The sequence below is a fragment of the Hippocampus zosterae genome, chromosome 10, assembly GCF_025434085.1.
Source record: "Hippocampus zosterae strain Florida chromosome 10, ASM2543408v3, whole genome shotgun sequence".
Classification (NCBI taxonomy): domain Eukaryota; kingdom Metazoa; phylum Chordata; class Actinopteri; order Syngnathiformes; family Syngnathidae; genus Hippocampus; species Hippocampus zosterae.
This window is the reverse complement of record NC_067460.1, coordinates 14,858,820-14,885,957: the sequence shown is the minus strand read 5'-3', so window position 1 is coordinate 14,885,957 and position 27,138 is coordinate 14,858,820. Positions and strand designations below refer to the sequence as shown.

Here is a 27,138-nt window from a genome sequence, read left to right as displayed (position 1 = left end):
GTTGGTGGAGGGCAGAGGGCATGGGGTGGGGTTAAAGAATTATTTACATTCACGTTGACATTGTAGTACGCTGTAACAGTATACAGTGATCCCTCGCTATTTCGCAGTTCGTTTATCGTGGCTTCAGTGCATGGCGGGTTTTTTCAAACATATTAATTAAAAAAAAAGTTTTTTCTCATATAAATGGAGTACAATACTGTAGATGTTGCTCTATGTAACTCTCTGTTGTTTTGCTGACTTTCGCAGCTTCTCGCGGACCGTTTGCAGACTTTAACTTTTTTTTAAAAAATATGTTAATTGGTGGGGCGGCCCGGTAGTCCAGTGGTTAGGACGTCGGCTTCACAGTGCAGAGGTACCGAGGGGTTCGATTCCAGCTCCGGCTATAAAAAGCGTGTGTGCGTTCACAATGGAGAGAGGAGGGGGCATCATCATCATCGTCTGTTTCCCACATTGCTAGTATTCCAGTTAACCATTCTGTTTTATCCGCAAGCAAAATACTAAAACTGCAGCAGCTTAACAGTCAGTGGATGTTTTTTCACAGTCTGGAGCAATGCTGTCGCTGCCCATGGTGCTGAATGACAGCAGACCTTGAATGTGTTTGAGTGCTCCACTTCTCATACATCTCCTTACTCATTCACACGTTTTGTGAGTCACACTGAATGTTTTTTCCCCCTTTTAACTTTTAAATGAATTAGCGATGTTAAAAACATCATAACATCTGCAGGCATTAAGTTGCCTCATCTCAGAAGCTCCGTTTTATTTTTTTTCTCTCAAATTCTTGTCAATACTGAATATGCACGACAGATTAGTCTCAATGAGGCAAGGTAGTTTTATTGATATAGCACATTTCATAAGCTTGGCAACTCAATAGGCTTCACACAACCAAGAGCACAAACAGCGAAAGACACGCAAAGGCAAAGTAAAGAGGTCAGAGGTATCTTAAGAATTATTTAAAAAGACAAAAACATTCAATAACAATTGAATGCATTTACAAAAAAAGAAATGAAAACAAAGTAAAGAAATAAAAAGTAGCTTTCGAAAATGGCTGACTGAAATTGACTTTAATGCTTCAAAGACCTTAATCAAAGGTGACGGCAGGAGACACTTGCGTGTGGAATAATAGCTGAAGGCTTAAAGCAGCATATCAGGTAAATGCTGCTTCACCATGTTTGCTTCGAAACCTGATCTCCACTAATTAATAATAATAATAATACATTTTATTTGAAAGCGCTTTTCATCACACTCCAAGACACTTTACAAGAGCTTAAAACACAGGATAAAAATGTGCACTAAAAACAAGCATACATCATTTAAACATTTAAATGAACAAAAAGTTGACCTGAGTCCTCAGACCTTAGAGCATTACTGGGTTTATATGCAAGGAGCATTTGTTGAATGTATTCAGGACTCAAAACATTCACTGTTTTATAGATTAGTAGACAACGTTTAAAATCTATTCTACATCTGACTGGAAGCCAGTGTAAAGCTTTTAGGACTGGTGTAATAAGTTTTGATCTCGTAGTTTTGGTCAATGCAATTGAGCAACTTAATAATTTTCATTTTTGGTGGTGCCAATTGATTATTGTGGGTACAAAATGTATTTATGAATGAAATATATTTAATTCAATTGTTTACATACTTCCCCAAGGGTCTCCTTGCTGTGCGCGATTTCTTTCAGATTTAAAGGCTCCGCCTGGTGTGTTTTGAAAAGATTTCAGTGGCCTGCGGAGGGCTACAAACCATCATAAGAAAAGCTCCTGAATAAGCAAAACAACGAGTCTCAATGCAACATTCGCACATTGTTCTGTGGATGCTTTTAGCAGAGAGGATATTCCAGTGGTTGTGGATTTCTTTTCTGTTGTTGATCCTGCTGCTATCTTACATTTCAGTCACTGCGCGAGCAAATTGAATGCAACCCGCCTTCTTTTTGCATGTTGCAGTGCATGTTCAACACCGCTTATCCGGAACAGGGTTTCGGGGGGTGCTGGAGCCTATTCCAGCTAACTTCGGCCTACACCCTTAACTGCTCGCCAGTCAATCGCAGGTTATATAGAGAGACGAAAAAAACATTCACGGCCACGTTCACACCGTTGCTGAGTGAGAATCGATCCCGCGCTCACAAGTCAGCGATTTAAGATCCTAATAGTGGGCACTAAACAATCATCAAAATGTGTACACTGTTCCCAGCGAGTTTAAAAGGAGTGGAGAAGAGAGTTTTGCGCTATAGGTTGGTTTCACCATTGAAAAATGATAATTATGGAGAAGCCAGTTACCACATATTTTATTTGATGGGATGTATCTGTCCATTCTGCATAACATTGTGTATAGGAAAACTCCCAGATCAGCCAAAAACTGTTTTGCCAAAATTCCATACTAACACATGTCAGTACATGCTGACATCACGCAGATGCATGGAAACGCTGCGTTGAAAGGAGTTTTGTCATCGTTTAAATACACGACTCCTTCTTTAGACTGTCTCCCTTTGCAGCCCATGAATCAACATTTTACAGCCCGCGCAAAAATACAAAAATAAATAATAAAATAAAAATCTAGCTCTCAAACTATCGCCATCATGGCCAACATTAAAATACCGTACCATTGGAACCCCCAAATATTCAGAAAAAAAACATGAGGTGGAGGTTTCATTCATAATTAATATTATTTAATATGTTTGTGCAGAATGCAAGACAGGGTAACATTATGTAGTTTGTGTTCATTTACTCACACAGTTTTTTCAAGTGGAACCTTTGCACTTTTTAGGGCAATTCTGCAACTGTGTGCAAGATTATGTCGTAAGGAATGTGGCTGCAGACACTTTCTTGTTTATTAGTACGCATTTTTGTCCTCAACTCAAGTCCGTGCTCGCCTGAAATCGAAAACTTGACATGCAAATGTTTTGTCAAAAGCCCTTCTGCGGTCTCTCATCTGGGCCTGCTAATCAATTACCGAGCGATTCAGCGGTTCCTCTCTCCCCTACTTGGATGCCCGTCGCCATTATTTAAATTCTGTTTGTACCACTGATGAAGGGTACGCTGTCGCACACACCACATCGCCGTGCACGCGAGACGCACACTGGCACACGTAGCGCCATGCCGCGCCACCGCAGTGCCCCCTACCCAGCTGTTGTCATGTGAGCGCGTGGGCCCTAGCAACAGCGAGCGCGGGCGGGGGGGAGGGGGGGGACGATCCGGACGAAAGCAGGGAAATGGGTAAAAATGAGGCAGAGGGAAAAAAAACTGGTGATGAAGGAAAGCTGCAGGAAGGGAGGGGCTTGGGGGCCTTAGAGCATAAATAAGTGATGAGTCCAACAGTGTGAATTGCAGTTCGTTAGCATTGCTGCAGCACCGCCTTCATTTGCATGGCAGCCCACCCCCACCCGACTTACGCCATTTCCTCTCCCTTTTTCCCTTGCCCACCTTCACACGCCGTTTCATCTATTTTGGTCTTCTGTCCCTCGACTAGTTTGTATCTGAAAATAAATATGTCTTTTCCTCTTAATTTCCTTGGCTGCAGCCTGTGTGCTGGCAATATTCATCGTATCCTTTCATTACCGCAAACATTTTCGACTTCCACCTCGCGTTGCTCCCTCATCTTGGCAGTAACTCTCTGAAAATGGCAGCTATAGTCATTTATATTTAGCATCACCTTTTCCCTCCCACCACTTTTTCTTTCCTATCCATACCATTCATCTCACCTCGCATATTTTATCGAAAAAGGTTGCTCTGTCTCACTGGCAACTTTAGGAGAGAGACATATCAATGCTTCGTGGCTCCCCAATCCATTTTTTTCTCTCCTTTGTCTACGCCTTTGCCTTTCCATCTCAGTATTTGCATGTGCGTTTGCACATACAGTACATAAAGACACACAAACATCCAGCGGGGGCTTTTCTCTGCCCTCGTCGTGACTCACTACCTCGGGCCAATCAGCTGAACTCAAACTCCATTACTTACATGCCCTCCTGCTAAAGAAGAACAGATGAAATGGGGAAAAAAAGGCAGAGACTGGAAGAGGTTGAGGGCAAAGAGGAGAATTGGTGAAGAGCTGTCATGAAGAAAAGACAAAACATGATAAGAGAGGAGGAGGAAGAGGTCAGGAAATAAGGAGGATGTGAGGGCATGCTGGGATGAACCTCAAAATTTTGTTTCCGCCCCCCCCCCCCCACACCCCCTGGTCGAGTGAGAAATAATTAGAGGAACGCAGTCTCTGATGCATAAGCTTGCAAAGATGCATTCAACAACAACAATAACAGTCCCCGGAGGCGTTAGCAGACTAGACGGGAATTGATCGCATCTCCCACGAGGAGATGTTTGCACAGGGAGATGAGACCAAGACGTGGAGGAATCGCTTTCACTCGTATACTGCACTCTGGCCCGCGCACCTCCCCTCCCCCCCACACACTTCCGCCCCCCGGTCAGCCCTCTCACTCTCTCTTCTCGTCCCCCCGGCAGTCCGAAGAACATGTTGCTCTTTATCTTCCTTTTCACTCCCTTCACCAATCGCAATCTGCTGTCCTCCTTACCTGTAGGGTCACCTCCTGTAGTAAATGGGAGGCAAATGTCAAATATTAAAAGCAAAGAGCTGGAGGGTCATCAATGAATACTGATAGAAGAGTGAGTCATCACTGGCCACAGTAACCAATCTGCCTACCTACCATCACCCGTCTTCCCATTTAATCCACATGTTCCCCGTGTCAATTCACATTGTGGAATATTTGGAGACATCAATGCATTTTTTTGCATTCTACATAGAGCTGTGTCATGAGAATGGTTTTTGTGGCTGTAGCTTCAACTCGTGACAGCTGACATAGCGAGTTGATTGATCGTTTATAGTCACCTATATCTAGTATATTGATCCATCTATCCATTTTCTTTCCTGTTTGTCGTGATCTGACTTTGGACCAGAGGTGGGGTATACACTCCATTGGTCGCTAGCCAAACATCGGGCACATGCACAAACAAGCATTCACATCGATTGACATTTTTCAATTTTCATTTAACCCACAGGTGTCAAAGTCAAGGCCCGGGGGGCCAGATCTGGCCCGGCACCTCATTTTATGTGGCCCATAAAAGCAAATCAAGCATGTCAAGTTCTAATTTGCTTTAAAGTCTTAAAACTTCAAATTGTCATATGTAATCCATAATAACATATGATACTACAAGAATTGTTTTCATTACCAATCCCCTTATTACATTCATATAAACAATGTTTAAACAAGTCATTATTCTTCACTTCTGATTTTAAAACTGGCTATCCAGCAATTTATTGTGTGCTGTATATGTAATATGTGGAGGTGATGAAACATTTAGATGGTTTCACAAAATTTGTCATAACGAGCCTCTAAGGGAAACCGTGACAAAAATGAGTCTGGCACCCCTGATTGAACCTAACGTGAATTTTTTTCAACTATGAGCGTAACCAAGACGACCTCCATTTAGGTATATGTATGCGTGTGTGCGTAAATAAGTAACAATGTAGGTATGTCACACTCTTTATATCCAGTCAAGTAGTCCACCTGGTCTTGTCAGCTTTGCAAAAAGACATGAGAACATGCAAAGCCAACAACAACAAACAAGCACACACACACACACACACACACACACACACACACACACACACACACACACACACACACAAATTTTCTTACGCTCTTTGCGGTCAGATCGGCGTAACCAAACAATGTGCAACTTACAAGAAAGCTTGAAGTGTGCGCTGTCTAAAATAACCCTTTGGGGTTAGTGTGGAGTAAGAAAGCAGTCAGGCAAGCGTAAAGAATCAAACACAGAAATTCACTCTCCTCATTTTTTCCCGCCTGTCACTCTCTCTTTCCCCCACTCCTCCTCCATTTCTGTCTCTCTCTCTCTCTCTCTCTCTCTCTCTCTCTCTCTCTCTCTCTCTCTCTCTCACACACACAAAAACACACACGCGTGTGCGCGCACGTGCCTACTTAAAAAAAAAATATATTGACATGTGAATGAATCACGGCCAGAACTAAAATGAAAATGACACTAATCTGCAGTTACTGTAATACAGTGTGATGTGTGGTGAGATTCGAGACTGGTGAGGCACTCCTTCCCCACAGGGGGGTAGAAAAATAGGAAGCCGAAAAAGATTAGCCGTTATTACAATTATGAGCTGCAATAAAACATGTCGCAAACCAGGTCAAAATTCAATTTTTCAATGTTGCTTTTCAAAGCTTAAATTATTTCAAATTATTTCATGCAACACCTTTGTTTAAGCAGAAAATACAGAATATTCTGCGATTTTTACAATAAAATGGTCAAAATATATTAAGAACCACGCCCAAATCATAGTCCAGAGGACAAATATTAATAATTGTCTTATTTTATTATCATTCATTCATCTTCCGAACCGCTTGATCCTCAATAGGGTCGCGAGGGGTGCTGGAGCCTATCCCAGCTGACTCCCGGCAGTAGGCGGGGGACACCATGAACTGGTTGCCAGCCAATTGCAGGACACACAGAGACGAACAACCATCCGCGCTCACACTCACCCCTAAGGACAGTTTGGAGTGTTCAATCAGCCTGCCATGCATGTTTTTGGAATATGGGAGGACACCGGAGCACCCGGAGAAAACCCACGCAGGCCCGGGGAGAACATGCAAACTCCACACAGGGAGGTCGGAGCTGGAATCGAAGCCCCTGCACTGTGAAGCCGACATGCTAACCACTGGACAACCGGGCCGCCCTTTATTTTATTATTTGTTTTCCTTTTCTTCTCATGATGACAGATGATGACCTGCCTCCCTTTAATGCATGTCACTGGTAACACACACACACACACACACACACACATATCAATTATTAACACTTCCCTGGTCTGTTTTACTTCTGTTCCTCATCTATCTTTCTTTGCGGTGCATATCTCTCTCGATGGATGGGACATCTTAAAAGCTCTCATGTGTTTCGCTAAGTGCTGTGGTCGGCTCTTTTACATTTTTTTTCCCCATTGTTTCTTTTGAAATCTGTGGTCATTATTAGTTTTCCAAGAGTCTTACAAAGGAGATGTTAGCAGCAAAAATCCCCCAAGAGCCAGAATTTAGTATCCTTCACAATACGACTCACACATTAAAAAAAACAACTAATTTTTCCTTGAAAGGATTTATTTTTTTCTGATGTAAAAATCGAATAATAGATATCATGCATGCAGGGCGGCCCGGTAGTCCACGGGCACATCGGCTTCACAGTGCAGAGGTACCGGGTTCGATTCCAGCTCTGGCCTCCCTGTGTGGAGTTTGCATGTTCTCCCCGGGCCTGCGTGGGTTTTCTGCGGGTGCTCCGGTTTCCTCCCACTTTCCAAAAACATGCGTGGCAGGCTGATTGAACACTCTAAATTGTCCCTAGGTGTGAGTGTGAGTGCGAATGATTGTTAGTTTCTGTGTGCCCTGCGATTGGCTGGCAACCGATTCAGGGTGTCCCCCGCCTACTGCCCGAAGATTGCTGGGATAGGCTCCAGCGCCCCCCGCGACCCTAGTGAGGATCAAGCGGCTCGGAAGATGAATGAATGAATGAATATCATGCAATTAATTAGCATGTCTCTTTGAGAGCAAATGTTGGTGGGCAGCTTGAGTGTTGCCATAGTGAGGATGTTACCTCGCAGCAATGCCACTCCCACGTGACTGCTCGCATTACCTCTCATCAGTATCAGCTGTCTATATTTAAAAATAAAAGTCATCGGTGTGACATATTTTCTACCTCTCCATTTACACCACAATTAATAAAGTAAAGAGTAAGTTGGCCATGACACAGCAAAATCTTTAGTCCGTCGACTTCCACTCATCTTGGATAACTTGAAACATGATTTTGGAGTGTGTTGGGGCAACGTTTTGTTCATTCATCTTGAAATCTTAGTGTGATGTTGCTGTACCTTAGAGAAGGCCTGCTGGCGCACCGTTTCTTTTGTATTTTGTCCAAAAGTTTCAATTGTGTTGAGGTCACGTTCTTCAAAATGAAAACTCATCCAAAGCGTGCATACTTTTCACAGTCTTCCGCCCATGTGCTGTAGTGCCTTTGTGCATAGACTAAATGTGTGGCCTGTAAAAGTCCAGAGTCCCTGAACCGGTTAAGCCGCGGAAAATGAAAAAGTCTTTTTCTGACCCCAACTAATGTCTTCTCCTTTTTCCTGTCTACCACAGGTAACCGTTTCTTCTTGACCTCATTTGGAGCTCTGTATATCTCAGCGGTGCAGAAGGAAGATGCTCTGTCCACCTATCGCTGTATCACAAAGCACAAGTACAGTGGTGAAACTCGGCAGAGCAATGGAGCCAGGCTCTCCGTTATGGGTATGTAACTTTTTCGGCAGGCACATCTCGTGCCGAATCAACAAATGAGTGCCTTGTATTCGTTGTCTTACTGCATCACCTCTTCAGACCCTACGGAGTCCACCCCGTCAGTGCTGGACAGTTTCCTGTCCGGTGAGGTGAAGGTTGGGCAAAGTGTGGAGCTGCCCTGCATCGCATCCGGCTACCCGAACCCCACAATCAGATGGTTAAAGGATGGGCGGCCGCTGCCGGCAGACTCCCGCTGGACACGCCGCATCACTGGCCTCACGATTTCGGACTTGAGGCTGGAAGACAGCGGTAACTACATCTGCGAGGTCACCAACAGCTTCGGCTCTAAGGAGGTGACGGGTCACCTTAACATCATAGGTAGGTAACACCAACAGATTATTTTGAACGCTCCTCTCTGACACACGTAACACACTTTAATTCCTTTCTTGGTGACCAATCACAAAGATTTGTACAATGATTGACTTAAGCGGTCCAATAATTCCACATAGAGTGACTGAAAAGCCATCCAGTGGCAGGTTAGGCAGGGTGTGAAGGAACCCAAGCGCGCGCGCGCACACACACACACACACACACACACACACACACAATTATACAGCTCTATAATCAGCTCAGTGTGATACAGTCTTTTGTATGATAATTGTCAAAACGATACAGCTTTTGGAGCCTTTTCTTTCGTGTGTGGTACTCAAAGGGTGGGGCAAGCTTTTTTCTTTCCCTTTTATTTTGTAATAATTAAACAGCCCCGCCCCAAAAAAGATCACTGCATTTCAAAAGTGCTGCACTTTTGTGCTTTTGTCCCATTCCTCTTATTCATTGAATATATTGTTGGGCTTTCTGAACTAAATGCCTGACTGACTCATCTGCCGGCTGATATGAGCGCTTTTAAAATCTGAAGAAATCTGCAGATTTTTTGGGGCCGTTTTTTTGGCCTGGGGGGGTTTGGCCTGGGGGGGGGTATTTGAATACAAGACAGACAAACACCCACCCCAGAGGAAAAAAAAAAGTCAAATTGATGTTTGCAAAGATTATTCTCTGCGGTAAAGTTAAATTCGAAAGGACAAAGTAATTTTAAACAGTCAAATATTCTACCTGTAAAACTTATACCGATTGCTGTAAGCTTGAAAAAAATCAAATAATGTATTCATTATATATTTTGGAAAGAAAAAAGAAAACAAATCTGAATACTCTTTCTATTACTCTCCATCTTCCATCTTTAGAGCCTCTACGGGTCACCTTGTCCCCCAAGAACCTCAAGACGGGCATCAGCAGCACAGTCATCCTGTCTTGCGCCGTCCAGGGTTCTCCTCACTATTCCGTGTCGTGGTACCGCAACACAGAACCCGTCCTGCCTGACCAGCACTTCTCCATCCAAGGCGGTCACAACGAGACTTTGTTCATTTCGGCGGCGCAGAAAAGACACTCGGGAGCTTACCAGTGCTTTGCCACGCGCAAGGCACAGACTGCTCAAGACTTCTCCATCATACTGCTGGAAGGTGCGCTTCATCAATAGCTTCGATGCATGTAGATTTTGAGAAAAGAACAATTTGAGAAAAAAATTGCCCAAACATTTTTGGGGTGAATAGCGTGTCCATCTATTTCCCTCAGATGGTACCCCACGTATTGTGGCCTCCTTCAGTGAGAAGGTGGTCGTCCCGGGCGAGCCGTTTTCGCTGATGTGCACCGCCAAAGGAGCGCCTCCGCCGACCATCACCTGGACCCTGGACGATGAGCCGGTGGCCCGCGACCTGTCCCGCGTGCGAGCCAGTCAGTACACGCACTCCGACGGGAGCACCGTGAGCTACGTCAACGTCAGCAACCCCCAGATTCGCGACGGAGGATTGTATCGGTGCGCCGCACGAAACTCGGCCGGTAGCGCCGAGTACCAAGCGCGCATAAACGTAAGAGGTGCCTGTCTACTTTTCAATATCAGTCATACTCAAGGCTTCACACGGCCTTAACCCTACCATCTCCCCGACCCATACCCTGCCCTCGGCCCTTCTTACCTCTCTCTCTTTATACATGTTTTCTCTGTGTTCCTCTTGTCTCAAGTGATCTTTTTATCACTGAAATGTCACTGGAGGATGAAACCATTGGTTAAACTCGCAATCACCATCCGACGTGACATTCGCGAGATCATCAGGGAACAGGACTGCAACTAAGTCGATTCATTATTATTCCAAGATGGATGGAGTGTAGTGAAGATTTGCTTTGTAAGGGAGGAAGAGCATGAAGCAGATGGTTGCCCTGTAGATGGATATGATCAGAGGCGTGCCAGTGTGTGGATCCAGTGATGGTAAATTCTGGTGACAGGACCGGTCCTGTCAGGATGATGACTGACCCTGATGGACACGGCCGCTTCGTTGTATCCACATCTCGCTCTCAGTCGCCTGTTTTCTCTTTCCCGCCCGTGCTTTTCTCCATTCTTTTGTGAAATGCTCCGGTGTGACAGGAGAGTTTTATCCAAAGAGACGTGCCGTAATAATCACTGCAGTGACAATGCGTAGCATTTCCAGAGCACTTCAGCACTACGAGCAACAAAAACTGACAGACACATGGCATGGACCTACCGAAAGAAAAGTGGTACTTATCCACTCACAGAAATGGGATTCACTCAACTTATCCCAGTCAGGGGGCCAACAACTGCAGTCATTGTTGAGAATACAGTGTAGATATACTGTATATCTCTGTGTGTTTTTTCTGAGAGTGCGTCTGTGCTGTGCGCTCGCGAGACGGTGCTGCTGAATAATACATCTTTGGCTCGTCAAAGCTGCGACTTCAAAGCTCGGCACACACTGAGAAATGGAGGAGAGCGAGTTGGGGGAGGGCAAGACAGGGTGACGTGTAAGAGAGGTGGAAAGAGAGACAAATACAAAGATGTACCTAAGATGAACTGGAAGATGGGAAAGTCAGCCAACAGGTGAAGGACGATTGAGGGATGGCCACTTTTGTCCTCTATTGACACCGTTTCTCTCTCTCTGAAATGTAAGATAAGATAAGTAAACCTTTATTTGTCTCACAATAGAGACATTCCCAATTTACAGCAGCAAAATTATGAAAGGGAGGAGGTAGAAGACAAAAAGTATATCAATAAATATAAATATAAAATATCAATATAAGCATAGTAAAAATGGGTGACTGGGGGGGGGGGGGGGGTGAGTCCAGGTTTTCAGGACCATCTATTCAATAGACAGACAGCAGTTGGCAGGGACAAGCGGCGGTACCTCTCCTTCTTGCAGTGCAGGTGTATCACTCTCTGGCTGAAGGGGCTGCCCAGTGCTGTCAGCGTGGCCTGGAGGGGGCGGGAGGGTCTGTCCATCATAGCTGTTAGCTTAGCTAGCATCCTCCTGTTGCCCACCTCCTCCAGAGTGTCCAGGGAGCAGCCCAGAACAGAGCTGGCCCACCTGAGCAGTCTCTCCCTGTCCCGGGCTGAGATGCTGCCTGACCAGCAGACTATGCCATAATGTATGGCCGAGGCCACCACCGAGTTATAGAAGGTCTTAAGGAGTGACTCCTGTTTTTTGTCCCTTCCTGATCACAGCGCCCGTGTTGTTGGACCAGTCTAGTGTATTGTTGTTTTGTTTTGGTCTGTCTCTCTTTGTTTCATATTGTTGGAACTATTGACTACCACTGATATTTTGGGTCACAACCATTTACCGTCCATAGCTCTAGGTACACTTGCACTCTGTAATTTGATGCAGGTACATCGAAAGAAAATATAACATCAGGACCACAGCAAGCTTTGAGTGACCTTTACATCATGTACTTGATAATTGGCAGACCGATACGTGTTATGGCACAGCACTTCAATCCAGGCTGGGAGACTCTTTCTTGTCCATAGGTGTGAAGTTGAGTTTGGATAGTTGTTTATCACCCACAACCAAATGAGGACAAGTCTGACAGAAAACGGAGAGCTCGCTATATAGCGCCGAAAAGAAATGCTTGCGGTCCAAGCATTTGGAGTCGCAAAAACTTCTTTCTCTTGTCCCGCTTGCTCATCCCCTACCCACAACCCAATCACCTCCCCCCTGTAACTCCTTCCCTCCAAAAATTCCACACCTAAGTTAGACACCATCAACTAATATGCTTCTTTTCCTCTCTTTTCTTCTTGTGGTCCAATCCCTCTTTCTCTATCTCTATCTCCTCGGGCTTCTCTTGTGTCTGTTAATCAGGCAATCCAAGGATTCGACCGATGAAGAACATCACGGCCGTGGCAGGGCGCAGCTCTTTTGTAAACTGCAGAGTGATCGGCTACCCATATTACTCCATCAACTGGTACAAGGAGGGGCTTCTGCTACCTGACAACCATCGTCAGGTGAAGCCAGCTACGCTCGGTGCAGATTTCAAGACAAATCTTGGTTTCACAAAATCGATAACAAGTGTCCAGTCACAGTTCTGTTCTTTCCGGATCCTAACAAAGACTATTTCACTGATTAACTTAATATTTGTACAGTATGTTTGAGTCACTTTCAACTGACCGCAAGGCTTTTTATTTCTAATATTGCACATTATATCCTTTTTTTTGCGGGGGGTAGGGGGTGGATTTAATCAAAGCAAAAATGGTGAAATTAGTCGAGTCGTTGACATTAATGCTTGTCACAAACAAAAAAATGAATTGCCTTGAGTTCTCATGAATACACTAGATTAGAAACGGGAGCGCAAGTTTTAGCTGTTTGGCCCTGACTAACCATGATGTAACGCTTTGCAGGTGGTGTTTGAAAACGGTACCCTGAAGCTTACTGATGTCCAGAAGGGGATGGACGAGGGGGCGTACATCTGTAGTGTGCTCATACAACTGCAGCTGTTCATCAAGCAGACTGTATACGTCACAGTCAAAGGTGAGTCACGCCGTCCCATTCTGAGACAAAAGTTCTCCTGTTCTCACAGGAATTTATACAAAAAGTAATGTCATGTATTTAACAGAAAATTATTTTACAGTACACTGAAGAACTAATCAAAAAGCGAATATAGGATCCCCGCAACTCTGTTTATATTTTTCACTGCCATACTTATACACATTGGGTCACATTCACCAGTTGTTTTTTTTAGGCGCTTGGACTTACAAGCTTTTGACTGAGGTCAAATGCATGAGCAGGAGCTGCAGTGAATAATCATATTGCACAAACTGTTTATTCTTTATATCCTAGTAAATGACCTTTCAGGCCAACTGAAGATCACCGATGCTGTACAAATTTAATAAATACAAATTCAACACATTCTTTCTTTTTAAAATCTAATATCAATCAGCATCAATCTTTTTACTGCACTGCACATAATTTCACGTGAATCTGTTTAAATCCCTGAACAATATATCAAGCAGAGAAAATGTCAAATGTAAAATTTCAATTCTGTCAATCTATTGATCTTTCGATCCATATATGCCATACAAAAAAAAGACATATTTTCTGAAAAAGTAAAAAATAATAGGACCCTGCTATTTTGCTTACTTAAATCACATTACCAACGTTTTTTGAGGGGGTGCTAGAACGGATTACAGACATGTCCATTCAATTCAATGGGATGATATAATTTGAGTTACAATTATACACTAGTATCACAAAGCACCACTGTATTACACTGAGTTATTCCAGTCTACGATTGGCTAGGAGAGGCTCCAGCACGCCCACAACCCTGGTGAGGATAAGCAGTTCGAAAGATAGATGAATGGATAGTTGGAAGTTTTCCAGTGTTTTAAAACTTTCTGAATTTAGCTTCCCTACTATTCAGTAAACTTCAAGTTTCTTGCTCATAATAGGAAAGGGAAAATTTATGGGTAATGAGCAGTGTGACCGTCGACCAGAAAGGTTGTGAGTAAAGCAGGACGAGAACAAAGCATGTATGCATTGCCTCTAATAACCCCTGATTAAGGGGCGGAGTGGATTCTCGCATCCACTCAGCAATTAAATGGACCCCGAGAGCTTTTGAATAAAATCTGTGCGAGATCATGCCAAGCACATGTGTTTACGTCTGTGGTGGATGTGTTTGGGCTCTACTTGTCACCTTGCGTGTTTATTCACTTTGACCCTCTGCGGCACCCGCATTGTTGTGTGTGTGTCGTTTGTCGCGTTTGGACGCTATCGGCTGTGTTGAAAAACAGCGTGTTTGCCTCCGTGCGGTTTGCAATGCGCAGACGTGTGAATGTGTGCTCGTCATGTCTCTGATTTAATTAGATGAATTTTAATGAGGTCCAGATTAAATCCCCCAGATGTCTCAGCTGTAACCCCCACCGCCGCCACCCTCCCCAACTCTGAATCATTACCATCGGTCTCCATAGCAACACCATTCTCCCCCTGTGGATGAGGTCCTAATTAGAGCAGCTATTATGAGTTGGCTTTATCAGGGCAGGGCGTGTTGGAGTGGAGAGGTTGGCGGGGGGCACAGGCACACTGGCTAGTGGGTGTAAATATGCAGGCAAAAATGGTTCTGAATATTTGGGAGGGGGTGACATTAGTTGAGGTGAATTTATTAACGATGTTTTTTGTCTTCTCTCTCTCCCTTCTCTGCTTCATTCTCATGCCACGTCTACCCCACTCACCCCACACACCGCTGACTCTCCACCTCGTGTCCCTTCAATGCCCTCGCATCTTCAAATCGGCACGTCTCCCCGTATTCTGCCTTCACATCGTCTCGCTACACCCCATTCTTCACTTATTCATATCTGACTTTGAATCTTCGTCTTCACCTCTTACTCACCTTGCTCATTTAAACAACCATCAAACTGGTTGTTCCTCTGCTTCTCTTTATTTCCATTACTCTGTTTGCCCGTCATCCGCCACTCTCCTGCCCTGGATTTCCCCCTATTGCCTGTCCTTGCATTGTCTCGACGCCACTCTGTTTTCATGGCACACTGCCATCACGATTATACGTCATGTCACTACTTCTCTTCCCTTCCACCTTGCACCTCCGCCCCCCCCCCCCCCTGCATTTAATCACTGTAATCCCACCCAGTTCCTCCGTTGATCCAGCCATTTGACTTTCCGCCGACCTCCATCGGCAAGCTGATGTACATCGCTTGCGTGGTGGCGTCCGGAGATATGCCCATCCGCATCACGTGGCGCAAGGACGGCCAGGAGATCGTGCCTTCGTCGGGCATCACCATTGACACCAAGGAGTTCATGAGCTCCCTGCAGATCTCAAAGGTGTCACTGAAGCACAACGGCAACTACACCTGCATCGCCAGCAACGATGCCGCCACTGTGAGCACGGAGAGGCAGCTCACTGTCACAGGTGAGGAAGAAGCAGAAGCAGAGTGGAGTTTTGACAAGGATAATCATCAAAGTTTGAATCAAAATGAAAGGAAATAGCTCCAGATACTCCCACCGACGGGAATTTCCACTGGGCCAAGTAAAGCCGCATTACCTTGACTGTTCCGCAGTTTAGTTTTAAGAGTTTAGGAAGAGGTTATTATTTTTAGTGTTGAAAGAAAATAGTTGAAGTGGTTGATTAATTTTGCCTAGTCCTGTTCAATAACGTGCACAATGGATGCATGATCTCATACTTTTGTCATACATGCATGACATAATTTTTTTTTTAAGTCACTACATTGATATTAGGGCTGGGTGATATATTCTATTTGCTCTCTTACCTCTCTGTCAGTAAGATCTAAAAAAAATATATATTTTTTTGTTTTAGAAAATAAAAAATCAATTTAGCTGAACCCATTGTAATTTCACATATCTGGCAAAAATATACCGATAAATTTTAGCCATATCTCAGTAATTCTCTAATTGAAATCAATAAATGATGGACTTAAAACAATATTTATACCCCCGCAGTGCCTCCTCGCTTTGTGGTGCAGCCCAACAACCAAGACGGAATCTACGGGAAATCGGGTATCCTAAACTGCTCAGTTGATGGATACCCACCTCCCAAGGTCATGTGGAAGCACGGCAAAAGTGCACTAGGTACAAAATCACTTTCTTAACTACTTTCTTTTGTAACCACCACCCACAACATGAGGCACACTTGCATGTATTTTATGCACTCCCTTGCAATTCCCATTTACAATTCTCACCAGTCAACCAACTTGTGCATACAACTCTTGTCATCCATTTTGAGACGGTTAAGGGTGGCCTTCTACTTGTGGGAGATCCCGGCGTTTTAATCTGTATCCATTTCTTTCTTTCTCCCTATCGTCCGTATTTTGGCTCAGCGGGTATTGGGAACCCACAGCAGTACCACCCCGTGCCTCTGACGGGCCGAATACAGATCATGAACAACGGCTCGCTGCTCATCCGCCACGTCCTGGAGGAGGATCGTGGCTTTTACCTGTGTCAGGCCTCCAACGGGGTGGGCTCCGACATCAGCAAGAGCATGGCGCTCACTGTTAAGAGTAAGTATATCAACTCTTATTGCCAATAGTAAATTACTACAAAAGAAGACTACACACAACCCCGTGCTGCTTTTAAAAATATTCTGCTTCATCTTACTGTCCCTTGTAGGCTACATTTTTTTTAATAGCCATACAATTACCTATATTTTGGCAGGCTTAGGTTGCAGGTTTTGGAAGTATTCCAAATCCAAGTGACTTGAGGGATATCGGCTTTGACTTTAAGAAGTTTTTCATCTTCAAGCTGTTTATCGCCATTCCCAGTTGAAGTTTACTGTCACACTTAAACCTGTTATTTAAAACAAGCACAAAGTTTTGCTTTAGACAATGCAAAATCCCCCCCAAAACAGCATTGGTGCTACAGTTTTACAATCCTCTATGGCAGGGGTGTCAACCTCATTTTTTGTCGCGGGCCACTTCGGAGTCACGGCTTCTCTTGGCGGGCCGGTGCAAAATCTCCACGTTATTTATTACCCGTGACAATTTGACATTTCGGTACAAATTTCAGCAACAATCAAAATAGTTGACGCGCATGATTTAGTCCTGCGGGCCACATAAATTGAGGTGGGGTGGCCAGATCTGGCCCCCGGGCCTTAAGTTTGATATCGGTGCTCTAAGGTGACACATAACACAGCAATAATCACTGGCATATATTCTTTATTATTTGTGAAGAATGACATATATGTACAGTATATCATATAATATGATTCATATTTTTATGAATATAAAGACTGATAGTGAGGCCAGTATAAACAACTCAGAAGAAGCCTGCGAAAGGCGACTAATTTAAACCCCGGTGTGTGTGCCTACAGTATGTTTCTATTGAATAGGTTGTGAGAATGTCGAGCAAGTAAGCGATTGATCCCCTGAACCCGAGGGATCTGTCTACAAACAATCAAAACCACTTTGAGCTTAATCATTGTCTGCAATCAATCGGCGCGGCCTGCCCTCGATGTCAATAATGGACTGCGTGATGATAAAGCATGGGAGGGAGCTAGAGGACGTCGCGCGCACTGCACACGAGCCGAAGTGAGCGGTGCAGTGATATTAGCTTTATCACACCGGATGATGACCTTACCTGACAGCCGCATGGGCAAAAGAGATGTTAACGGCTCATTTCTTGCACGTTTGACACTATCTCATGCTGACACAAGTGTACAAATATCCGCACTATCAAGGGGTTACTCCAAACACACCGTCCCACACCCTCACCCGCCTTTCGGTATTAGTGTTATTGATTGAATCGTTCCTCTCCTCTGCCTCCCTCAATTTTGTCTATTTGGTTCAGTGGTGAGAGAGGAAAACGAGGCGAGGGCGAGATGAATAAGTGATGAAAACAAAACAGCAGAGCCTTCCTCCTCGGGTCGATATTGTGTGCGCGGGAAGATTGAGTGCCCCAATGATTTTGTGTAAAGAGGAAGGCAAAGTGTATCGCTTTTGCCTCTTCATTCACCTAGACCTCGATGTTAACTATCGGAGAATGAGCGAGGAGGTTTATCGACTTTACCTCATTGACCATTGCTCTTCACGGCTGCCACTTGGCCACACTCGACTCCATCTTTTTAACGGCTCGCTCTCCTTCCCTCGCCCTCTCTGCTCCTTCACCTCCTTTTAAACCCTGCTTATTATCCACTCACTTTCGTGTCTGTCCGTCACCCCACCCCCCGCCCCCTCGTCGGTCCATCCCGCCCTCCCGGCTGTAGTCCCAGCCATGATCACAAGTCACCCCAACACCACTATGGCCAAGAAGGGTCATGTTAAGGAGCTGAACTGCACAGCCAGGGGAGAATGGCCCATCATCATTCGCTGGGAGAGAGGCGACACGGTCATTGACCCTGACCGCAATCCCCGCTACTCTATTACCACCAGCCCCAACGAGAAGACAGACGAGGTGTTGTCTACTCTCAAGGTAAGAAACACTTACACCTTTGCAGAGCGCTCGGCTGATGAAAGCAGACAGCGGTGACTTTATGACTCTCACTTGACAAATCGTTGCACTTTGTTTCCATAAGTCAGGGTGCAAGTTGCAGAAACCACACACAGTCACTTTCACCGTTTCCTTGAAATAGAAGAATCTATTTTCCAAAATAACAAGCATTTGCAATTCCCTTCACAATTGCGTGTGCATACTGAGCGATGATGTTGCTGGGCTGATGTGCCAAAGAAAGAAATGAATTGCCAAATATAACTAAGGACTTAAGACACCCTGGCAGTCTTCAAATACCATGTGAGTGTCCTCCCAAGAGGCTGTGAGCAGGATATGGATGACATCAAAAGACTGATTGGATGCTTTTTAAGTGTGAGGCGATGACATCGCCGCTTTCTACATTGCCTCTCTCTATAGCGAGCACTAAATTGCGTGTTCGCTCTGACGGATTGTGGCGATCTTGGAGGACGTGTGGCCCACATAGCTGGCGCAATTGTGTGTCCGTGCACCAGAGATTGTCTGCTTTAGGCAACAGGTGTAAAATAAATGGTGACAATTGTATTTTAAAGAGGCATTTGCACGATATACGTATATATCTGAAGGATTTCATTTTGGGAGCGCCACTTGTCACACACAGCAAAGCAGATTTGAAAGGTCTTTTGTTATCATTGATATGGCATGACTCCTTCCTGTGACTGGCTACGAGTAAGCCCTTCGATCATGCAAAAGCTTCAAAATTACATTTTGAATGAAGAACAGGCGTTGCAAATTTTTGTTAGCATTTCAGGAATGGTTTATATAAGAGAAAAAAATCATCCCCGTCGCATTTAATTTTGCCTTTGCGACACTGGCATGCTGGTTTGCGCCTGCCTTTCAGTCGCGTTCTTTCAAGACACAAAATCAGGCCGTGACATTCAGCTCAAGGGCGATAAATGGCATTGGGTGTATTCAATTAACAATTTGCGTGTATAGTACTCCTCCCACAATGCAAAAATGGACTTCATGGTAATTGACAGCTTTGGCAGACACCATCTATGATGAGTAGCTTCCAGAGCTGTCCCTATGTGCTGTTAAGTTGGTGCCTGTTTTTGCACGTGCTAACCTTTCTTTAAATCGGCCCATCGTGTTTGAATTGAAAAGACCACAAAAAAAATGTCTCCCCTCAATCATGCTGGATAGTCACTTTTGATTGAAGTGAATGCAAATGAGTTTTATTCCCGCAATTATGGTGGAATTACAACATGCAAGAATTTACATAACGAATGCAGAACGGTACTCGAGCCAAGCAATTCTAATTGGGATCAGCACCTTTCAAGAAGCCCGCCTCCCAACGCCGAAATATTGTCGTTTTGTTTTGTCATTTGCGACAAAATGAAGAAAATGACCCTTCAATCCATCCATTCATCCATCTTCTATTCTGCTTATCCTCACAAGGGAGGGTCGCGGTCATGCTTCAGCCTATCTCAACTGTTGTTGGGCAGGGTGCCGGCCAATCGCAGTAACACTTAAATTAGAATCTTTCTCTTGAAACACAATTTATTTAAATTCCTTTTTGCGTGGCCCATATGCATCAACCCTCAAGAAAGTTTCATGGGAATCAATGGTCGCTTTTGCATCAGCATGCTTGCCACCAAGTCAGCAGTAATGAGAAAACAACTGAGCAGGCATATGCAAATGATTGTAACATTTTCCCTTAGCCTCTCTGCAAAATGAAAACAAAACAATCGATATTGATTTTGATGCTGAGGTGTAACCTTTCTCATGTTGCAAAATGAACAAGAGAACCGTCGCGATATCAGCGGACAACAAACCTCCTTAAGTGCACCAGCTTCATTCGCTCCTCAAAAATGAATAACCGGCATTCTAATATTTCCCCATGTCTACTTGTAGCTAAAACCAGCAGAGCGGGAAGACTCCGTCTTCTTCTCCTGTCATGCCATCAACTCGTACGGCGAAGGACGAGGCCTCATTCAGCTCACCGTGCAAGGTACTCATACGCTTCTTTGCATCGATGAAAACCTCCCGCTCGTCCCATTCACACTGCTGAATCATCAGAGCCCCCAGACCCTCCAGAGCTGGAGGTGAGGGAAGTGAAAGACCGCAGTATGAACCTGCGATGGACGCAGAGGTTCGACGGGAACAGCGTCATCGCCTCCTATGACATTGAGTATAAGAACAAGACGGGTATGTACAAGAACCACAGAAAAAAAAAGCTCAGTTGATTCTGAGGATTGAAAGGAAACGTTGTCCCCTTTTTGCCAGATACCTGGGAGCTGAAGCATGCCACTCGAAACATTTCCCCCACGAACAATCAGGCCAACATTGTGGACCTTCACCCGGCCTCCGTCTACAGCATCCGCATGTATTCCTACAACGCCATTGGCAAGAGCGAGGCCAGTAAGGAGCTGACCATCAGCACCGAGGAAGCTCGTAAGTACATCACCGCATCTGAGAAGAGATTTTATTTGCCCGTGTGACAAATGGTACACTGTGCGTTTTCGCAGAGCCTGATGGTCCCCCGATGGACGTGATCCTGCAGCCGGTGACTTCCCAGAGTATCAGGGTTACTTGGAAGGTAATTCATTCTCTTTGCTGCAGAGGTGGCAAAAGTACTCACACACCCAGTATGCTCAACTCAACTTTCAACTGTATTTATAGAGCACTGTAAAACAACCATCGCTGCATACAAAGTGCTGCACATGCAGCAAATATTATATCATATACTGTACAGGTATACAACAATAAACAATAAAACAATAATTCATAACAAAGACAGAAGGAAGCACAAAAACCGTCAAACTAAAAATCAAGTCTGAGTCATGCTTCAGTCGAGATACAGGGATAGAAATGGATAAAAAAGACAAGCTAAAATAAAATAAAAGCAAGACAGAATCCGAAATTTTCTTTTTGAGCTGACAAACAAACAAAAATGCTACATTGGCTAAAAGGTGTTGCACAACTTCCATCCATCCAACTTTTTTTTTCACTAGACGCTAATGGCATGGTAGAAAGGCATGTTGATGTCGAGGGTTTGCCGATGATGCCGATAAATGCTTCTTCGAAGAAATACGGGAGGTGGAAATGTTTTGCAACAATCCATCTTCACCGGCAATGGACAGCTCATACACCAAATTCACACAGAAGCTACATGTTAGAAGACAAGAGCATTTAATATGCTTCGCCTCCCCGTGGCGGGATGATATTTCCATCCAGAGAAAAGTCCTCTCGCTCCTCACCTCCAAGTATGCTGTGAAATAATTCTCCATGGTCCTTCCACTTTAATTGCATGTGTTGCATTGCGTATCAAGGGGGGTTCAAACAGATGGCAAGGTGTCGTCCACAATGCAAGATACACAACCGCAGGTGACACGATACACCCGGTTTGCTCAGCAAATCTCAGCAGTTGGTGAAGCCACCTTCAAAATAAAAGCATATCGTCTGTTACTGCGAGCAGGTCTGCCCCCTTCTTGAGGGGTCGCTCTAAACGTCTTTGTGTAATTGCCTATCCGCTAATAATAACGGCTGGAAAAATACATTTGAACTGTGTGTTTTTGTGTGGACAGCGAATTTTGGAACACCAGAAGACACATTCGCCACGAATCGCGCTCGCAGCCGACAACCTCAAACTTTTTTTTTATTTTTTTTATTTTAATGGCTCATTTCTCCAAAACCGTTTTGTCGTCGTTCTTTGTGTTCCCCGGTTTGCCTTACTCAATGTGGCTGCTGTGTCTATTTTTTTTTCCACCCAACAGGTCTCAAACATCTCAATCAATCAGACTCTTAACAGCAGTTGATTTCACCAGTCTCTACTTATGTTCTTTTCAATCTTTGCCTTCCGTGCAGGTTGAAAAAAAAAAAGAATGAGCCTATTCTGACAAAGAATAAGTCGAAAATACAGAATCCTGAAGTAAAAATGTATCTAGAAAAAAATATTCAATGCATTCAATACTGAGAGCATCGCTCCTGCTTAAAAAAAAAAAGATGTTGCGATTCATCTCATTCCATCGCACAGGCTCCCAGGAAGGAGCTGCAAAACGGAGTGATCCGAGGTTACCAGATCGGTTACAGAGAGAACGGCCCGGGCAGCAACGGCCAATACAGCATTGTGGAGATGAAGGCCACCGGAGACAGTGAGGTGTACACGCTGGACAACCTCAAGAAGTTCGCCCAGTACGGCGTGGTGGTTCAGGCCTTCAACAGAGCTGGCACCGGGCCCTCCAGCTCTGAGATCAATGCGACTACACTCGAAGATGGTAAGGCGCACTCATTATATGGTCAACGGCCACAACAATCGGTGCGCGTACTTCATGTCGTGTGTGGAAAAACAACAACTGGTTTTGTTAGTGCGGTTAGGTGAGTTTAGTGAGGCAAACAAGAAGCAAAACACCTCTCAGTACAATATCACGGCTACACCACGGCAAACTACAAAAAAAAAGGAAGTGGTCCCCCCCCCCAGTGCAAAAACAGGCCACTTTAGTGACCAGCTGCCATAATTGATGCTTTTCAAACAGCACGGCGCCGCGTGAGCAAGTGGAAGCGCAAACCGTCACCCTTCCGCCAGCTTTGATTCACAGTTACTGCACGTTCTGTGTCGCTTTCTCGCCGCCTCAACTCTGTCACGTTGCTCAATCCCTTTTTTTTTCTTTTCCACTCGAAAATCACCGCCTTCGCTCTATTCCGCCAAGAATGAATGCCCGCTGTAATCTAAAGCTATTGTGATTGCTGGAAATAAACAACTGCCACTGATCTTATTGATGTTTCTTTAACTTTTCTTTTCAACGGGGCCAAACGTTTGCACATTTTAGGCGTTGAAATGCACAAGCTACACTTGGGTGCAGTGATTTTCTTTTGTTTGCTGATTAGACATAGACATCCTACTGAAAATGCCTTACGCTGGCGTTTGATTATTCAATGCCACAACAATTATTGTAATCGAAGCGATAGCATAGCGTACAGTCCATAAGGAAAGTATTGACAGCACAACCCTGGATAATCCAAGAACCCTTTTCTTCTTTGGAAAATGATGAATTATACATTAAATGACTGCTATATGTTCACTGAACACCAAAATATACTGTATATTTTTCCAAATATTTAATGCTTTAATCCTAATTTAGGATTAGAGCCAAATTTGACCTTTTGGGATTTAAGGGTAGCATTTGATTAGCAGAATTTACAGGTACTAAATCAGACCCCGTTGGTTAGAGCCTCATCCCCAAATGGAAGCAATTCGCATTTTTCTTCCAAATTCTACACAACAAAATAATAAAATAAAAATCAGAAACCATTCATAGTGCATCGCTTATTGCCTTAAAAACATCCCCCCCCCAAAAAAACAGGCTTCCAATCTCTGCCATCACCGCCTGTCACTTCCTCCCAATGCAAACACAAGCGCATGCACAGAGAACAGTTGGTTGGGCCCCATTGGTCTAGAGCAGGCAGAGCCCTCCAGCGCTTCCCCGTGGCTGTCACCGTGGCGACAGTGAAATTGACGGCCATTATGATAATAGTGATAAAAACGAGCATACTGAAAATAATTCTAATTAGCTTGTCTGTTGATCCATCTTTCCCTCGGCCTGCTTCCTGCTGCAATTATCCGCAGCTGAGCGCTTTGTCTCCCTGCACCTCTTTTCATCCTTTTCTGCCCTTCCTCTGCTTTTAACTCCCCTCCTCTCTTCTTCCTTTCTTCCTCTACGCTGCCCTGGAGTGGGAAAAAAATCTCTGTTTTTGTTGCTTATTTACCCATTTTGGTTGTCTTATTCATGATCCGTTATGTGTTACCGTCCTTCATTTAACCCCTGGCATCTGGCATGTAATGCGAGTCGACCCTCTTTTTTTTTTGTCTCCCCTGGATTAACCACATCTCCTTACATATACCTGCAAAGTGAGAAGAGATGCACCCGAATTATTTCCACGTCTAGCCCAAAGGTCTATTCAGGCAAGGCCCAGCATCCTCGCTTTCTCCATCCTCCTCTCCGGCTCCCCACGCCACCTGCCCAGAATAACGGCCCTGATGGATTTGGCCCAATCTTGTGTCTTTCAGTCAGTCCGTGCTCTTCCTCTCTTCCTGCACCTCCCAACCCCCTCCTCCCCCACCCTTGCACAAGTTGACTTCTGTTCGTCATCGACACTGCGCATTATTCAAAGCCTGAAAAGTCGGCGCTTCAGAGGCGACACCTGGATGAGAGGGAACAGAGCGAGGCTTGTGCAGAGAGAGAAGCGCCTATATATTTTGCGAGGCCGTTGAATTGCCACTGAGTTGTGGCGGAAACGCCCATTAGGGCTTCGCTAATTAACCTTCAATGGGCCACTCGTTACGCACTCACGATTTACTGTTCTAAAGCCTTGGCCAAGCCTTCCTTTTATATTTCATTAAGATTATCTCCTACCCGACTATACTGCATTCAGGGGACCCTCCAAAATTGTACCGATTGAGTTTCATTCACAAAACGGGGCTTTTTTATTTCATCCATCCAACCATTAGAGCTAGCGGACGCAATACGTGGACACCAAGAAACAGGCTGTTCCCAAATTCATTCATTTGAAATGAAACCGAAGAAGTTTGCGTTACTCAATTGTGTCCTTTTCCCAATGTGTTCTCAGTTCCCAGCCAACCTCCTCAGAATGTGCGCGCCATCTCTGTCACATCGGACGAGGCCGTCATCTCTTGGGCCGAACCCCCCAGGATGACCCTGCACGGCGTTCTGAAGGGCTACCGCGTCATCTTTTGGGCCGTCTTCCAAGACGGAGGTGTGTGTGAACTGCTTCTACCTCAATTGCTCAAACTAATCATGCCCAACCGTCATTGAGCTGAGGCACATATTTCCTAAAGAGAAAATTCCCACGGTAAATTAAAGAAAATAACATTTATAATTCTTCATGGCTCTGATCTCTTCTTGCGCAGTAGTCGGGAATGGCTGTAGGTGTTGAGTGTCCAATCTGAACATTTGTCTGTTGATGTGTTTCCTCAGAATGGGGTGAAATGCAGAACATCACCACAACTAAGGAGCAGGTGGAGCTCAGGAGTCTGGAGAAGTTCACCAACTACAGCATCCAGGTGCTGGCCTACACACAAGCTGGCGATGGCGTGCGCAGCAATGTCCTGTACATCCAGACCCGTGAAGACTGTGAGTTCACTCTTCATGTACTTTATCTATTCACACACACGCACACACGCGGATAAAGCATTTTTATCCAAGGGTTTAAGACATTTCAGCTGCAGTGTGGGAGGCGCATTCATGCAGCGGCTAGAGGGTCTTTGTAAGGCTGAGGTAGCTGATTAAAACCTCTTTGTGCTCTGATGTGCCATTACAAGTGCTAATGAGAATTAAGTAGCCAAAAAGTGTGAGTGTGTGCGTGATGAGCCTTAGGGTGAGGGTCTGTGCATGTAAAACCATTGGAGGGAGGGAGTTGTTTCATGTGTGTGTGTGCGTATGCATGTGCGTGTGTGTGTTAGCATGAACGCATTTCCCGGCTTTGGGATAGTGCACGTGCGAGTGTGTGCTAGTGTGAGAAACTGCGCTATTGCGTGTGTGCTCGTCTCGCCCGGCACCCCGTACAAGAGAGAGATTAATTCTTTGTATCTTCGAGAGAATTAATTTTGTGCTTACACTGGCGGATTGTGGATTACATCCGGATCCGCCTCTTCGTCTCTATCCTTGAGGCCCCGACAAGGGAGGAGGCAAGGCAGGGGTATAAGAGATTTTTAAGAAGTGTCATTTCACCCAAAGGCTTTTATTCTCTCTTCCAATCGGCTATTCTTTGCATTAGTAGCTCTTCAAATATCTGCCCGTGTGAGTGTGTGTCTGTCACAAACTCGGCTGAGCGGTTCTTTTTTCACCGTGATGCGGGCCGACACTGTGTCCAGGGGCGACCTCTTCACATACGTTCAATCTGATTTTTCTGAACCCTTTGCCCTCAGTTCTCTGTGCGGCATATGCGAAAGTGTTTACAGTGGAACACAGCAATTGTCGGGCCGCATCTTGCTGCCGTGAAAGCACAGATGACAGTGATTCACGACCGCCTTTTGCCGGCGTCCCTTTCAATGTGCGTACGTGTGTTTACATGGCCGTGCTTGTTTACAGCGCCTTGGGTGCTTTATGGTCCTCTTGGAGCCATCCATCGAGTCAATAGAAAACAATATAAAATGTCGGCTGTCGGCAATTGACCGGGTCATTTTTTGTTGTTGTTGTTGTTTTTAACCAAACAATATCAAATATACCACATGTTGGTTCATAATGTTTTTTTGTACATTTTTGTATTTTTTTTTTTTTAAATTAATTTTGTAATCAAAGGTTAAAAGGTTAAAAAAAATGTCATTTGATTAATCAATACATCGATAACTGAATTAATTCAAAAAAATATATTCACGTACAGAAAGGTTGGGGAGCCCTGTCTCAGACTGTAGTTCTTCAAATAGTGGCCTTTGCTCTTGTCCTGATTAATCTCTGGATACATTCTCCATTTGCAAAAAAGACCCCCCAAAGAAACACACAAAAAACATCAAATACCTTACTGGCCCGAATATAGAACGGTGTTTTTTGCATTAAAATAAGACTGAAAAAGTGGGGGTCGTTG

At 44.6% G+C, this 27,138-nt stretch overlaps 1 protein-coding gene across 3 annotated transcripts in view; it reads left to right on the top strand.

Moving 5' to 3' along the window:
- Window positions 1-27,138, top strand: part of LOC127609332 (cell adhesion molecule DSCAML1) — a 98,657-nt gene that overhangs the window by 50,282 nt on the left and 21,237 nt on the right. For 2 of the 3 annotated variants that reach the window (XM_052079159.1, XM_052079158.1), the window contains exons 4-20: window positions 8,153-8,299; window positions 8,387-8,665; window positions 9,526-9,801; window positions 9,914-10,213; window positions 12,478-12,620; window positions 13,014-13,143; window positions 15,254-15,532; window positions 16,081-16,209; window positions 16,458-16,637; window positions 18,338-18,543; window positions 20,452-20,548; window positions 20,617-20,745; window positions 20,824-20,991; window positions 21,066-21,136; window positions 22,574-22,814; window positions 25,165-25,311; window positions 25,533-25,688. In XM_052079159.1, the coding sequence (XP_051935119.1) occupies window positions 8,153-8,299; window positions 8,387-8,665; window positions 9,526-9,801; window positions 9,914-10,213; window positions 12,478-12,620; window positions 13,014-13,143; window positions 15,254-15,532; window positions 16,081-16,209; window positions 16,458-16,637; window positions 18,338-18,543; window positions 20,452-20,548; window positions 20,617-20,745; window positions 20,824-20,991; window positions 21,066-21,136; window positions 22,574-22,814; window positions 25,165-25,311; window positions 25,533-25,688 (3,078 nt within the window). Of the gene's footprint in view, window positions 1-8,152; window positions 8,300-8,386; window positions 8,666-9,525; window positions 9,802-9,913; window positions 10,214-12,477; window positions 12,621-13,013; window positions 13,144-15,253; window positions 15,533-16,080; window positions 16,210-16,457; window positions 16,638-18,337; window positions 18,544-20,451; window positions 20,549-20,616; window positions 20,746-20,823; window positions 20,992-21,065; window positions 21,137-22,573; window positions 22,815-25,164; window positions 25,312-25,532; window positions 25,689-27,138 lie in introns of those variants that run through there. The other variant, XR_007964543.1, reaches the window with a different exon arrangement.